Genomic DNA, 15,484 nt, shown 5'->3' on the forward strand with positions numbered 1-15,484 from the left:
GATGTATCTTGCCAATGTATATAATACTCTGTGAAAATTGTTTTTCGTTCAACAGCACAGTTTTTTTTTTTTTTAGTTATTACGTCTTCAACATACCATTGTTTTAACGGTAGCGACAATGTTTTCCATTGAATTATATAGAAAATAATGGTGATTAACTTTATTCATTACATAATTCTGAAGAATTTGGTGCTGTTCATCTTGATAATATTAATATCAAAGCGAAACAAAAAGAATTTGAAAAATATTTATGGGAAAAAAAATGGGGCAATCGAGTTCGTTTTTTAAAGAAAAAGATGTTAAAGTTTGATAAAAACCATCAAAGCAGCAGTTTTTAACAAATAACGTTACAAATATTCGCGACGTCATTCAACAACGTCGTTCGTTTACTTTTCAAAAACTCAAAACAACTGGTTTTGAAGGGGAAATCAAATATGTATGGACAAAATAATCATTTATTTACAAAATACCTATCGCAAAAATTTTAGTATATATAAATGCGTACATATATTGCTCTATATTTCTTAAATGTGTTGCGCGGCTAACAATTATTTTTTCCCTTCTTTTGCGATCGCATGATCGCAGTAACAATGAATAAACTAATATAATAGTATAATTTTATTTTTGAATCTCATTAAGGTTAAATTTTTAATTTCATATAGTTTAATCCTGTCTTATTATTCTATCCAGAAATACAACTAAAGTTTCTATTTTACAATATATTTATGTTTATTTAACACACACCCCTCACAAACACATAGAAATGCTCACTTTCCCCAAGACAAACAACCCCTCGAAAACATGAACTCGGTTTAAAATTGGAATTATTTTAAATTTGTATTGCAGATTCACTTGAAACATCAGCTACTTTTTAAAAAAATTTCGACCAACTTAAATTCACTCTTGTTCTTTTTACATTTAGAGTCTTGAGCCCGTTGCAGTGTTTGAAATAACCGTGCACCCTAGGTTCCGCCAGAGACGCATAAATTTTACCACGGGCGAATGAATTCCTTGGTATAGACTCCAGATCGGACGTGATAAAATTTCCGCTAATTAAAATTTAGATGAATCAACTTCATTATTTTACCTGTAACTAAATGGACAGACCTTGTCAATTTAATACATTTCACTGCAGATTCTACCGTATATCAAAATTTCAATAAAATAAAATGTACTAGAAACGAATTAGGTCCACCGTACTTCTTTAGAAGATACATATATGTAATAGTAATTTTTAAAAATGCAGTTATTTTCTCAGGGCTAGAAGGTCTTTGTCAGGGCTAACAACTTTTACAAGCAGTCAGTCCTGCATGTCCAGCTAATTTTACAGCGAGTTTCAAACACTGCTTGAGGTGGGCAGTTGTAAGGTTCAACTTTGCTAGAATACATGTATTGTTTACTTGCTGTTCCTCAATACCAGCATTCATTTATAAATATGATTCTCTCTCTCTCTCTCTCTCTCTCTCTCTCTCTCTCTACCAGATACATGTCAAATTGGGGGGGGTGGGGTTAAAGTGTAGGCAACTCCTCCTAAATTTTATTCCAAGGGGGGGGGGGGGGGTCTGAAAATGTTTGTGATGTCATAAGATTTTGCAAATCAATGATTTAATATGATTTATTCATGACAGGAACATAATTTTTTGGGAATCGTTTTCAATAGCTAGTGTAAAAAATCTTGTTATAAACTATTTCAAAAGTCTAAGTTATATATGAATAATTAATTATAAAATTTATATGAAGTTGTTGGCCAATCATGATGAGATCTCTGGATATCTTAGGCTTGCAGATTATGGATATGAATTCATGGCATAATTCTAGACAATAATTTAAGTAATGTATATAGCAACATATGTATTCCATTGATGGTTGGCGCTGCAAAGTTGATGTTACCAGAACATTTTAGAATATGAATTTACAAAGTACGAGTTATCTAAAATATATCAAATTATTCATTACTTTTAAAAGTTTTTAAATGACAATGATATAATCCAAATGACAGGTTTCAAGTGCTTAATAGTTGCACATAGATATTAATTTGCCAGAATTGAAATAAAAACTTGACATATTTTGAACAGCAGGGTGATTTTGTCAATATGTACCAGTACAATTTTACAGCATATTTTACGGATATTAGATATGTTTAGGTTACTTCCGCTTTATGGGGCCAATCGTTGATCTACCGCGCGCAATTTGGTGTTGCTAAAAGTAACATTGACATTACATGGACGTGCTAAAGTTAATATTAATGATATACGTTAACAAGGAAAACTAATTAATGGTTATGGCAAATGCAACTTATGTGTCTACATCAAGTAGACATGTGTGATCTGTCTGACAGGTGAGGAAACGCGTGCTGATAGTAGCATGTCGTCAATGGGTAGCCTAGATAATGTACTTTTTTCTTCTAAACAAACAAGTTATTTGGTAAGTCTATTTAATTGACATACGTGACATGGATATTAAGGCATGTTCATATGTATTCTATGTTGCATATTGGCTTAACATTTGGGCGCTAAAATGATTTCGACGATCGGTATTGTGACGTCATTTAGGTTCTTTGTTGCGTTCAACAGCTGATCTAGTAGAATGTCATCGCGTGGATGAGAAAGCACCTTTTATCGCTTGGGAAGAGAAATGGAGAATTTGCATCAACATGCTTGTGTTTTTGTCAGGTTTATGAGTTATTGAACATACTAAGTGTTTATCATCATCATGCGGTATGATTTGTATTGACAGAAAACTTTAATATCCTCTGGACCTCTAGAATCTCCCTGGGGCTATCATATATCTTTGATAAACATTGAATTTATATGCATGTGTAGCATTACCCACCCAATTCAGTTTCCTGAATTATTCTGATATACCCAGATATGTTGTGTAAATGTACCTATAAAAATTGCATTAACTTAAGAAATATAATTATAATTTTAGCTCAGCCAGCTATAGCAGACAGTCCTACAGCAGTTGTGAAGATTCTAGTGATTCAGAATTATTTGACCACGATTACAACAGTCAAGTATTTCCAAACAAGAAAGCTATTAATAAGGGAAGGTGGTCAACAGAAGAGGTAAGTTCAGTGTTGGAGTCACAGTGAGATGTGAAATGTCACTTCTTTGATACTTCTGATCACTAGAGGTGAATGAAATAATAGTATATTATTACCTAATCTACTATATAAATTGATATTGCATATTTTTTTTCTGTTTTCCAACTTTAATCAGCAGAGAAAGGTACACAAAATGAGCAAGGGTGAAACATTTCATCACGTGACCTACTATTACCCGATCACGTGATGAACTGTTTCCCGGTCACATGAGAAACTATTGCCCAATTAGCAGATTAGGTAGTAATATAGGGTTATTGAACTTATATTGGTGAATATTGGCACGAGTTGGCTGTCAAAATGCACGAGCTTGCGAGTGCATTTTGACAGCCAACGAGTGCCAATATTCACCAATATAAGTTCAATAACCCTTTTATTATATAGCTAAAGTATTTAGTTGTTAAATTATATCCCTTTCACTCAAACTACTCCAAAATAGACGAGAATTCATCAATATTGGCATCTAAGGTGAAGGTGTGCAATAACAGCATGCATTTCTTAACTGTTCAATATTTAACCTTTTAATGCAAGAAGCAAACTGATTTTGTAAATGGGGACATCATAATTTATGTACAGTAAAACATTTTGCTTAAGTAAATATCAAATACCGGCTCTGTCAGATTCGGAGGACCGTCGTCTGCCACTTTGGCTTGTTTACGTCGTTATGGTACAGTGATTTTTTAAGGCCCATTTTGGGTCCGAATTTTGGCCCTTTCCCCTCCTAAAAATTGTCAATTTTTTCCCAATTTAGCTTGCATTTTTCCCAATAATAAAATTATGAAATTTTCGAAAAATGTATTTGAAAAATATAAACATTCGATGTCACATACGACTTTACAGAGTTATGGAAATTATGATTTGGATAGAATAGTTGAAAATTTTAGAAGTTAAAAGAAAATTACATGTGTAAAATAAAAATAATATGTTTGATACGATTTTAAAACTTATTTACTATAAAATTGATTTTCCTAATTTGATTGAAATGTCGACAATTTTCCCAATTCGAAAGCCACAGGACCCTTGTGAAAAATGTAGAAAAATCACTGTGGTAACGTCAATATTGAACGCTCATACTTGGAATGTTTCAGGCGCATACAATTTACACAATGCAAAGTTAGCATTCAATAAATTCTCAGGATATTGAACACTAACATTCTCTAGATTTTACGCAGATTTTATAATAGACTATTTATTAGCTATTTAATGATAACAATTATTCCATGTCTACTAGGGAAACAAGTCAAAACTATTGCCCCTTAGTAGTGGCAAAGAACTGGGAAACTGTTGTCTACTGCCTCTGACGACAGTTTCCCGGGTCTTCACCACTACCAACAGTTTTAATTGTTTCCCAAGTAGGCATGGAATAATCGTATACTACTGTCCTGAGGAAGTGGCGATGACCTGGAAAACTGTTGTCGGGGGCCTTAGGCTGAGGACAACAGTTTCCTGGGTCTTTGCCACTACTGAGGGGCTATAATTTCGACTGTTTCCCTAGTAGGCATGAAATAATTATTTTATTACCTAATCGGGTAATAGTTTCTCACGTGATCGGGAAACAATTCGTCACATGACCGGGAAACAGTTTGTCATATGATCGGGTAATAGTAGGTCACGTGCATTTTCACAAGTCAAGGGTTATTGATTCGTTACCTCGCACTAACCCTTGACATCAGTCGCTATATAAAAGTTGGGCTCATTAGACTATTACGCAATCCACTACAAATAAAACATCCAATGAAATCATTGAATCTTGTTATCAGGGCTCGAAATTAACATATGCCCGTCAGTCTGTGACAGGTTAAAAGTCTGGCGGACTGACCGACATTCATTTTAGTCAGTCTGATGGGACTGGTTAATTTTCTAAAGCATCATTTTGGAAAATATACTTATGAAATCTTATACACACATTTGGCATGCTTCTGTAGATATCAGACGAACCCGATTAATAAACATAAATCTCACATAAGTGTTACAATATTGTCAGAGACATATTGAGTTAAATTTCATTTTAATAACATTAATAAAATGTTTAATTATTTCTGGAAAAATCGGTTGGACTGGTAAATTTTCTGCGGACTGGTTGAATTTAATTACACCATCAGTCCGGCTGGACTGGTGACATAAAAAGTTAGCTTTAAGCGCTGGTTATGGTGTGCAAGGATACAAATGACGGGATCTCATACTGCTTTATTGATAAACACTCGCCAGGGCTTGAAGTTTACTTTTTATGTCACCAGTCCAGCCGAACTGATGGGGTATAATTTCAACCAGTCCGCAGAAAATTTACTGGTCTGGCAGAGTTTTTCAGAAATAATTAAACATATATATATTTCGTTAATGTTATTAAAATGAAATTTAACTCAATATGTCTCAGACAATATTGTAACGCTTTTAAATGGGGGATTTATATTTACGAATCAGATTCGTCTGATATCTACAGATTGAAGCATGCCAAATGTGTATAAAATTTCATATCGAAGATATTTTCCAAAATGATGCTTTAGAAAATTAACCAGTCCCATTGGACTGACTAAAACAAATGTCAGTCAGTCCGCCAGACTTTTAACCAGTCACAGACTGACGGGCATATGTTAATTTCGAGCCCTGCGTGCAATTGTAATCTACACCAATAATTACGTTTATTGATAGTAGATCAAGTTTGGAAACCTTTTTGGTTAAGACAATATTGCATAAACGATGGAAATAGCCATAAGTGTAGGTATCAATACACGTTTTTATTTGAATCTCGTGCTTCGCGTTGTTACAAATAGAACTGCATTCTCATTGGTTTCCACTCTTTTGTGGAAACAATCAAAACGAGCTCAACTTTTTGATAGTCACTGATGTCAAGGGTTAGTGCGAGGTAACGAATCAATAACCCTTGACTTGTGAAGATGAGTAACATGATGAACTGTTTCACCCCTGCTCATTTTGTGTACCTTTCTCTGCGGATTAAAGTCTGAAAATAGAAAAAGATATGTAATATCAATTCATAAAGTAGATTAGGTAAGAATATGAAATATTTCTGGTATATAATGTTTCCTATTAATAAGAAATTGTACTCTCCGAAATAAGGCTGTGTGAGAGGGTTTCTTTGTTCCCTTGTTTTAAAGACTTGACACTTGAATTTGTTCACAGTCTATCTTAATTTAGTTGTCCACATTTCTCCACCCCCTTATTTTAACAAACTGATCTGCATCTGTCTCCACTATTTTCTTTAATTTCCGATTCCTTATGTAAATTTCACTCAAGAACCTCAAGGGCCATGTTGGTGACACAATAGAGGTTAAATGTTCAACATTTGAATAAATATTCAAAGATATTCCTCCTATTAAACAAGGATACTGTTTGTCATATGTTGATATGCAAGCATCCCTATGTTAATGTCGATTCAAATTTGTTTAAACCATGACATTCCAGTTTCATGATGGTAAAAATAAGGATTTAAAAATTTAACAGTAGAATATATAAAGGACAATTCTTTAAAACTTTCTCCAGAATGAAGGATAACAATGGTATTAACAAACTGTCATATCAGTATGTAAGCATCCATGTGTGGTGTACATTCAGTTTTGTTCACATGACCACTTCATGGCAGAGACACATCAGGGGTTCAAGTTTGTTCGATCCATGGCAAGGTTGCTGCTATGAATTTTTCAAGGCTAGTTCCGGACTCGTGGTGTATGAGAAGCTTGAGTCCTGTGAAAATTTTACGAGTCCTTTTTGATCTTCAATAAACATAATGAAGCAGTAATATTCGAAATGAACACAAGCTGTTTTATTCTCAGAGCATTCGCCCTGCAGGCAGAAGGCCTGGGTTTGAATCCTAGCCATGACAGACCTAAGTCGTTAAAACAGGTAATGACAGTTCCATCGTCAAACGCACTGTGTGAATGACACAGGTCCTCAGAGATTACCTTAAAAACGGATGTCCCGTGTCGCAGTAGGTGTGGCACGCTAAAGAACCCTCACTGCTCAAAGGCCGTTAGCGCCGAGCATAGGCCTAAATTTGAAGTCCCTCACCGGTCTTGGTGACATCTCCATATGAGTGAAAATTCTCGAGAGGGACGTTAAACAAGATACAATCAATCATTATTCTCACCAAATTGCAAACATTGAAGTGTTACTAACTACCCAATGCTTAATTGGGATATAATTTGCTAATTGGCCTCAGATTATTAACGATTTATAATAATTGTCCATGCGGTGAACAATACTTTTCCCATCTTCTCTAGCCCAGTGTCCGGATTGACTTACTTTCCCAGACTCTGGTATTATCACCACAAGCCGATGTCAATATGACACGATGCTACGTTTGATTCTGATTAAAAATGGCTACTGGAACATAGATCATCAATTTTAAAAAGAAATGAATAAGCACGAAAACCTTTTACTTTGTATTTATCCATCTGTATAATTGAGCAGAGTGGTTGATGTACAATGTAACATTATTCACACCTAATTGACCTACACTAACGAACAACTGGTGCACAGTGAATGTGAGGGTATTATTTCGTTTCTCTAGAGTGTAATATGTTAATTGGATTTTACCATCTATGGGTTTGAAATTATACACAATAACAGGGCTTCTAGGAATAATGGATTTTGGTCTGATTTTTACTCGAGTCTGGGAAGCATCCGTGGGACGCATGATATTAGAAATCTGTCTCCAAGATGAATTTTCCGCATCTAGGACGCAGATTCTTGTGTTAGTGACAGTCCTGCATGGAGTGGGACAACAGTAGGGGTTTAAGTTTTACAAAGGATTATGTAAGGAAATTCTGTAAAATCTACTCAAGAAACACAAGGTTTGACCATAGCACCTAAGAGCAGAATGGTTCTACAGAAAGGTTTTAAAGTTTTACATGTACTGAGAGAAAATACGACTGATGAGCACTGTCTATCATTAGCCTTGGGTTTAATGTGATGTTTTAAAACAAGCACATATGCAGATAATTTTTGGTGTGTGTGTGATTGGACTGTAAGGGGGAGATTGTGTACCTGTTTGATATATACTTTTATATTGCAGTACAATCATGAATTAGTGCTCTTGCTTCATTGCTCAATTTATGAATCCTACTAAATCAAGTACATATACAGTATTTAAGAATTTAGAAAAAAAGCTCATGTTAAAAATGTATCGGTTAATATTTTAAGTATTACTGTTCATAGGACGAAAAGTTACGAAGTCTCGTTGAAGTGAAAGGTGACTCGGACTGGAAACGGATAGCCAGATACTACCCTGATCGCTCAGACATCCAGTGCCAACACAGGTGGTGTAAAGTCCTTAATCCCAATCTTGTCAAAGGAGCCTGGACTAAAGCTGTAAGCTTAAAAACTTGTTTAGGTTATGCATGTGCCAATTTATGTGAAGAAAGCTCCACAAAACTACTATATTTGTTCTCTTGAGGAGGTTGTATATAAATGGTTTTTAAAGGTGTATTACCACAGTATTAGGTATTCAATGTATAACGAAAGGGGATTGAACAATTTTAAATGATTTAGATCAGAATAATTTTATTTTATTTGTAACCAGTCTGATTACAATCAAACCTCTCACTTCGTTCGATATACAGACAATCGCAGTGATTGTCCGTATATTGAGCAAAGTGAGAGGCTTGATTTTAATCAGATTGTCCGTATATCAAGTGAATTGAGAGGCTTGATTTTAATCAGATTATCCTTATATCGAGGGAAGTGAGAGGCTTGATTTTAATCAGATTGTCCTTATATCGAGGGAAGTGAGAGACTTGATTTTAATCAGACTGTCCATATATCGAGTGAAGCGAGAGGTTTGATTTGAATCAGATTGTCCGTATATCAAGTGAAGTGAGAGGATTTATTTTAATCAGATTGTCCGTATATCGAGTGAAGTGAGAGGCTTGATTTTAATCAGACTGTCCGTATATCGAGTGAAGTGAGAGGTTTGATTTTAATCAGATTGTCCGTATATCGAGTGAAGTGAGAGGCTTGATTTTAATCAGACTGTCCATATATCGAGTGAAGCGAGAGGTTTGATTTGAATCAGATTGTCCGTATATTGAGTGAAGCGAGAGGTTTGATTTTAATCAGATTGTCCGTATATCGAGTGAAGCGAGAGGTTTGATTTTAATCAGATCGTCCGTATATCGAGTGAAGTGAGAGGTTTGATTTTAATCAGATTGTCCGTATATCGAGTGAAGTGAGAGGTTTGATTTTAATCAGATCGTCCGTATATCGATTGAAGTGAGAGGCTTGATTTTAATCAGACTGTCCGTATATCGAGTGAAGTGAGAGGTTTGATTTTAATCAGATTGTCCGTATATCAAGTGAAGTGAGAGGCTTGATTTTAATCATATTGTCCATATATCAAGTGAAGTGAGAGGTTTTAATTTAATCAGATTGTCCGTATATCAAGTGAAGTGAGAGGTTTAATTTTAATCAGATTGTCCGTATATCAAGTGAAGTGAGAGGTTTTAATTTAATCAGATTGTCCGTATATCAAGTGAAGTGAGAGGCTTGATTTTAATCAGACTGACTTGTGACACGCAATTTGAGTGGTTCGTTTCACTTTATCAACATTCTTTTATTTTACCTTGAAGACAAAGTTGCCGTTTATTAAGAAGATTTAGAAATATTCATTTAAAAAGGCAATTGATAAAAAAAAAATCCTTAAAAGTCAGGGTAAGCAATTTTTTAAAAAAAATGGGTATTTAACAGTTTTTTTTAAAAACTTTTATGTTTTTGACAGCTTTCACATGTTTCAGAAGGTCATTCCACAAACTGGCTGCAGCCCAACTAAGCGTGCATTCCCCAAAAGATGTACTATTTTTGGCATAGTGAGTCTCAGTGATGTTTCAGATCTCAATGGTCGAGATGGGGAATACATGTCAATGAGCTCCTGTTGATATTCGGGAATACATTCCGTCAGCGTGCAGAAAGTAAACACCAAGACTTTGTATTACGGACGATACTGCACTGGAACCCAATGCAGCTATGCTAAGACTGGGGAAATATAATCTCGTGTCGTTGTCCTAAACACAAGCCTGGCTGCGGTGTTCTGTATCTTCTGTAAGCGGTCCAAAGTGGTCTTGTTGATTCTAACATAAGAAAGTTTGCATATTCAAATTTTGAATTTTGATGTAAAGAGTGCATTGACAAGAGTCTTACATGCTTCTGTAGTTATGAAATGGTGAATTCAACCATTATTGCTGATTTAAAAGTGGCATGCTTTCACAATAGATGACACATGGTTCTCAAAAGTGAGATAGGGATCGAAATGCACACCAAGATTTTTGACACACGATGCAGCAGATATGTTGTTTTCTCCAACTTTAAGGTGTTTAATTGAATTTTTCTGCATTGTATTTGGAAGAGAAGATGATCAGCTCTGTTTTGTTGTGGTTCAGTTTAAACAAGTTTGTAGCCATCCATGGACTAATATCTACTAAACAAGCTTCTGATCTTGAAAATTAATCATTCCATCCTTCCATTGGTCATATTACAAGGTAAATGTGAAAGTCGTCCGCATGACAGTGGTAGTTCATTCTGTGTTGTCGACAGATTGTTCTGATTGGTTTGGAAAACAGGCAGTAGAATTTAGCCCCAAGAACTGACCCTTGAGGAACGCCAACAGAAAAAACTCGCTTGGTTTTTTGACAGAGTTAATAGATACAGATTGACGTCACTCTTCTAAGTAAGAATGGATCCATTTTAAGGCACCACCTGTTATTCCATAAGCTGTATCGAGTCTCAAGTAAGATGTGATGGTCAATGACATCAAATGCAGCAGACAGATCCAGAAGCACGATGACAACAGATGACCCACTATCAGAGAGAGTATCTAATGCCTGTGTAATGTCATGATGACCCACTATCAGAGAGTATCTAATGTCTGTGTAATGTCATGATGACCCACTATCAGAGTATCTAATGCCTGTGTAATGTCATGATGACCCACTATCAGAGAGAGTATCTAATGTCTGTGTAATGTCATGATGACCCACTATCAGAGAGTATCTAATGCCTGTGTAATGTCATGATGACCCACTATCAGAGAGTATCTAATGCCTGTGTAATGTCATGATGACCCACTATCAGAGTATCTAATGCCTGTGTAATGTCATGATGACCCACTATCAGAGAGAGTATCTAATGTCTGTGTAATGTCATGATGACCCACTATCAGAGAGTATCTAATGCCTGTGTAATGTCATGATGACCCACTATCAGAGAGAGTATCTAATGTCTGTGTAATGTCATGATGACCCACTATCAGAGAGTATCTAATGCCTGTGTAATGTCATGATGACCCACTATCAGAGAGAGTATCTAATGTCTGTGTAATGTCATGATGACCCACTATCAGAGAGTATCTAATGTCTGTGTAATGTCATGATGACCCACTATCAGAGTATCTAATGCCTGTGTAATGTCATGATGACCCACTATCAGAGAGAGTATGCCTGTATAATGTCATGATGGACTTTCAGCCTTCCGGCGGTTTCTGTAGAATGCTATATTTTGTATGCTTTAATACTGCATTGTGTCACAGAGACAATTCAAATTAAGATGATTGTCCAATCTATTAGCCACCACCTTTTCAAGTGTTTTAGAGACAAATGGTAATTGCTGACAGGTCTATAGTTTGAAAGAATTTCCTTATTTAGTCCTGGTTTCTTAAGCAGCGGTGTTATGACTGCCTCCTTGAAGCTGGAAGGAATTGAATTTTCAGAGAGGGATGCGTTAATTATACATGTAGATGTTATTACAGGAAAAAGAGAGTGTAAGCATTGTGATATCAGATAGATATCAGATAGTTGGGGAGCAGATTTTTACTCTTTTATATGATGTAAAGTGAGTTGGGACAGCTAACACTATTATATAAACCGCTCTGCATAAAATGAGTAAAATTTACTTTTATTCTTTCAATAAATGTTTATTTTTAAATAATGATGAAAGTGAAGTAGATTGAATTCACATGACTTGTAAATGATTAGAAGCTGACTTTTTTGCTCTTGAAACTTTTTGGAAGAGCTACTGGATATTCACACTATGTAAAAATAAGAAAAGTCTTGCTATCTAAAAATATGTGCAGTAAACATTGTAAGTGATTAATTTTATTTTATAATTTTCATGGAGAGAAATTTATGCAACTTTTTACCAAGAGATTTGTATGAAAATATAATTCTTTTAAAAAATATTTTTATAAAACTTGTTCTCCCTATAGACTTCAATGTAAAATTCTAGGTGAAATGAATCAAGCAGTAATCAAAATTTTGTAAATCTTTATGTTGGAATATTTTTGTTCAATAAACTCTTCAAAATCATACCATGATTACAAAAACCCACTGTCCATTTATTAGATATGAAATATGATCGTTATACATTGAATACCTTAACAGTTGATTTACACTGTAAATATTACTATTTCTACAGCTGATTTACACTATTTTCTTCTTTTCAGGAGGATGAAAAGGTAATTCATCTTGTAAGAGAAATTGGAGCTAAGCATTGGACACAAATCTCCAAGCACCTTCACGGTAGAACTGGAAAACAGTGCCGAGAAAGGTAGGCAGCCAATAAATTGTAAAGAGTTATTAATTCATTTTTATGTTTTCTGAAAAATTTCAGTGGAGCATGTCTCTATGTCTTTCTGTCCTTCTGTCCATCTGAGCTCATATCTTCTAAACCTTATATCAGAAATTGATCACAAATGTTCCTTTAGGCAAGAACTTGTGGACCAAGGTCTCTCAACGTCATTTTTGAAAGATGAAGGACACTCAGAATATTTACCTTATAGATAAAAAAAAAACAACCTTCATTTCAACAATATTTCAACAGTTATTGATCTTTTGGACCAAAGTCTCTCAAGGTTATTTTAGAAAGGTTAAGGTGACTCGGAACATATAACTTAAAGGGACTGGTTCACGATTTTTTAATAAAATATTTTTTATTTTTTTATGTTAAATATTAAAAATATAACTGATTTAATGTTGACAGCCAAAATTTTGACCTTCTGAACGCAAGAATAAAAGCAATATTTTAGCTTTAAATCTGTGTTATGTAAACAAAGACTAGAGTCTTTTCATGTATACAAACAAACCAGTGAAATGTTAATTTTGTAATATAAAGCATCTTAATTTTGCATGTACTCACAGATTTTGACTTTTAGATAACACATTTTACTCAAAGAATGCTTGAAATGTGAAGGATATAATAAACTTAGATCGATAACCATTTCTTTCGAAATTTTCATTAACAATAACATACCACAATCTTTGTTTACAAAACAAATAATAAACTCTCTAAAATGAGCTTCTGTGATCATGTTTAACCTCAATTTTTATGTGAAATCTTTTAAACACATTAGACAATAGATTTTTATCATTAAAGGTGAAAAACAAAATTTTGGTGAAAATCGTGAATCAGTCTCTTTAAAAGTATTTAAGGTGAATCGATCCTCGTGTGATGTCATAGGTTTTTGCAAAAATCTTTATTAAATTAAACTTTGCGCATGAAAGAAATATATCTTCAGAGGAATTTTATTCACTGCATGAAATAAAAAATTTGGTATACTATTGATATTGAAAAAGTGTATATTTTCTATAGATAATCATTTTTTTATGATTAAAAAAATATTGTCAAGGGCAATAACTCCTATGCTGGTATTTCTTCTACTGCATGTCTGTCGTGCATGATTTCCCTAATATGCACAATAAATTTATACATATTTATGAATTAACAGGTTTTTTTTAACTGTTGACATTTAAAATTTGTCATTTCAACAAGATTTTATATACAGTGGAACCCCGTTATTACGTTCCCCCTTTATTACGTTAGTCCGCATATTACGTTGGAATTTCAAAGCACAAAACCATTTCTTAACAAACCTATATAAAATAGACCTCGTTATTACGTTGTCCTAAAATGCCGGGACTCGGTATTACGTTGTAAAAATTCCGACAAAAACGTAATAAACCCCTAATTATTCAATAGTGATTCTCAAAATAATAAGCCATTCACACCTTGACTGCCTGAGGCAGTCGCCACATAAATTTCCTGGTCTGTTAGGGGATTAGAGACGCTTGACTCACCACGCTTCGATAGATCTTGCGACATCAATACAGGTGAATACCCCGTATAGAAGCCAGTGATAAACAATTAAATAATGTTTATTTAGAAATTGTACTCAATGAAATTTACTTCATTTTTCATATTTTGATAATCAAAGAAATAATTTCTCAACCGCCTGCGTTTTCAGCATAGTGTGATTACCTTCGATATTAAAACTATTCACGGAAAGCTTTGGTACCAAACAAGAAAGACAAGATTTATCGTAGCAATGTTACAACCGCTTGGGTAACTGCTTGGACATAGGTGATTAAAGGTGTTCAATTAAAAAAATTGTTCGTTGTTTGGACATGCAGCTTGGGTGTTCGTAAATCTCGTCCATACATACACCAATCTATCGGCCGATTCGTGCACGGCATTTACCTCAGTGAATATTTTAAAATCCCTTGATGCGCACGTGATTTTAGTGCCATCATTTAGCATTATAAAAGAAATCTTCGTGCATCATTATATTTTTTTTTATGTGGATTGCGCTTAAATTGTTCTCCGTGCATGTTTGTTTATCGTTGGTGAGAAGTGTGTAAGTGTTGGGTATCGTGTGCGTTTTGTGTCTATAGTTTTGTTGTTTTTTGGGTGGGATTTTTTTTATTGTGTTGTGTATTGTGTAATTAGAGAACTTAATAAAAACGATGTTTTGTTATTTTTTTAAATACGAATGTTGAATACGAACCGGAACGAGTTATTGAGAGAAATTTACATGAACGCATTGTTTTAAAGTTGAACAAAATGGCAGTCCAAACGAATGCAGAAAAAGCAACGTTTATCAAAACATCCTTATGTATCTTACACCGAAATAAAGAAAAGGGATAAGAACATGAAGAATTACGGACATTAAAGATAAGATGTAAATAAAACAAAGTATCATAGTCTTTTAAACAAAGAAACAGTAAAGATATATTCACACACCCCTTCACGGAGTACCAACGGACGATATACAATTTCCAAATGATTTTTTTTTTAACGGATTTAACTGGGAACGTTTATTACGTTGCCCCCGGTATTACGTTATTTTATCGTGACAAAGTGGAAAACGTAATAACGGGGTTCCACTGTATTTTGATTAGTCTGTATAACGAAAATGTGTGATTTTCTGATGTTAACATATACTTCTGTTTTTTTTTTTTGGTCTAACATCTTTAAAAATGTGGCAACATACACATTTTCTTTGGTTATTGATTAAATTTAACTATATTGAATGGAAATTAATAGTTTTTGCACTTTTTACCATTATTATTGATAAGTCACATGAGGATTGATCCACCTTAACAG

The 15,484-nt window shown here is 34.3% G+C and overlaps 1 protein-coding gene across 4 annotated transcripts in view; it reads left to right on the forward strand.

Moving 5' to 3' along the window:
- The first annotated feature begins 1,565 nt into the window (after positions 1–1,565).
- The window catches only part of LOC125646782 (transcriptional activator Myb-like), a 61,212-nt gene continuing 47,293 nt past the window's right edge, over positions 1,566–15,484 (forward strand). For all 4 annotated transcript variants that reach the window (XM_048873310.2, XM_048873311.2, XM_056141660.1 and 1 more), the window contains exons 1-4: positions 1,566–2,338; positions 2,932–3,067; positions 8,276–8,428; positions 12,549–12,652. In XM_048873310.2, coding sequence (XP_048729267.2) covers positions 2,289–2,338; positions 2,932–3,067; positions 8,276–8,428; positions 12,549–12,652 — 443 coding nt within the window. In that variant the 5' untranslated portion in view covers positions 1,566–2,288. The remainder of the gene's footprint in view (positions 2,339–2,931; positions 3,068–8,275; positions 8,429–12,548; positions 12,653–15,484) is intronic.

The sequence above is a fragment of the Ostrea edulis genome, chromosome 6 (genome assembly GCF_947568905.1).
Source record: "Ostrea edulis chromosome 6, xbOstEdul1.1, whole genome shotgun sequence".
NCBI lineage: Eukaryota > Metazoa > Mollusca > Bivalvia > Ostreida > Ostreidae > Ostrea > Ostrea edulis.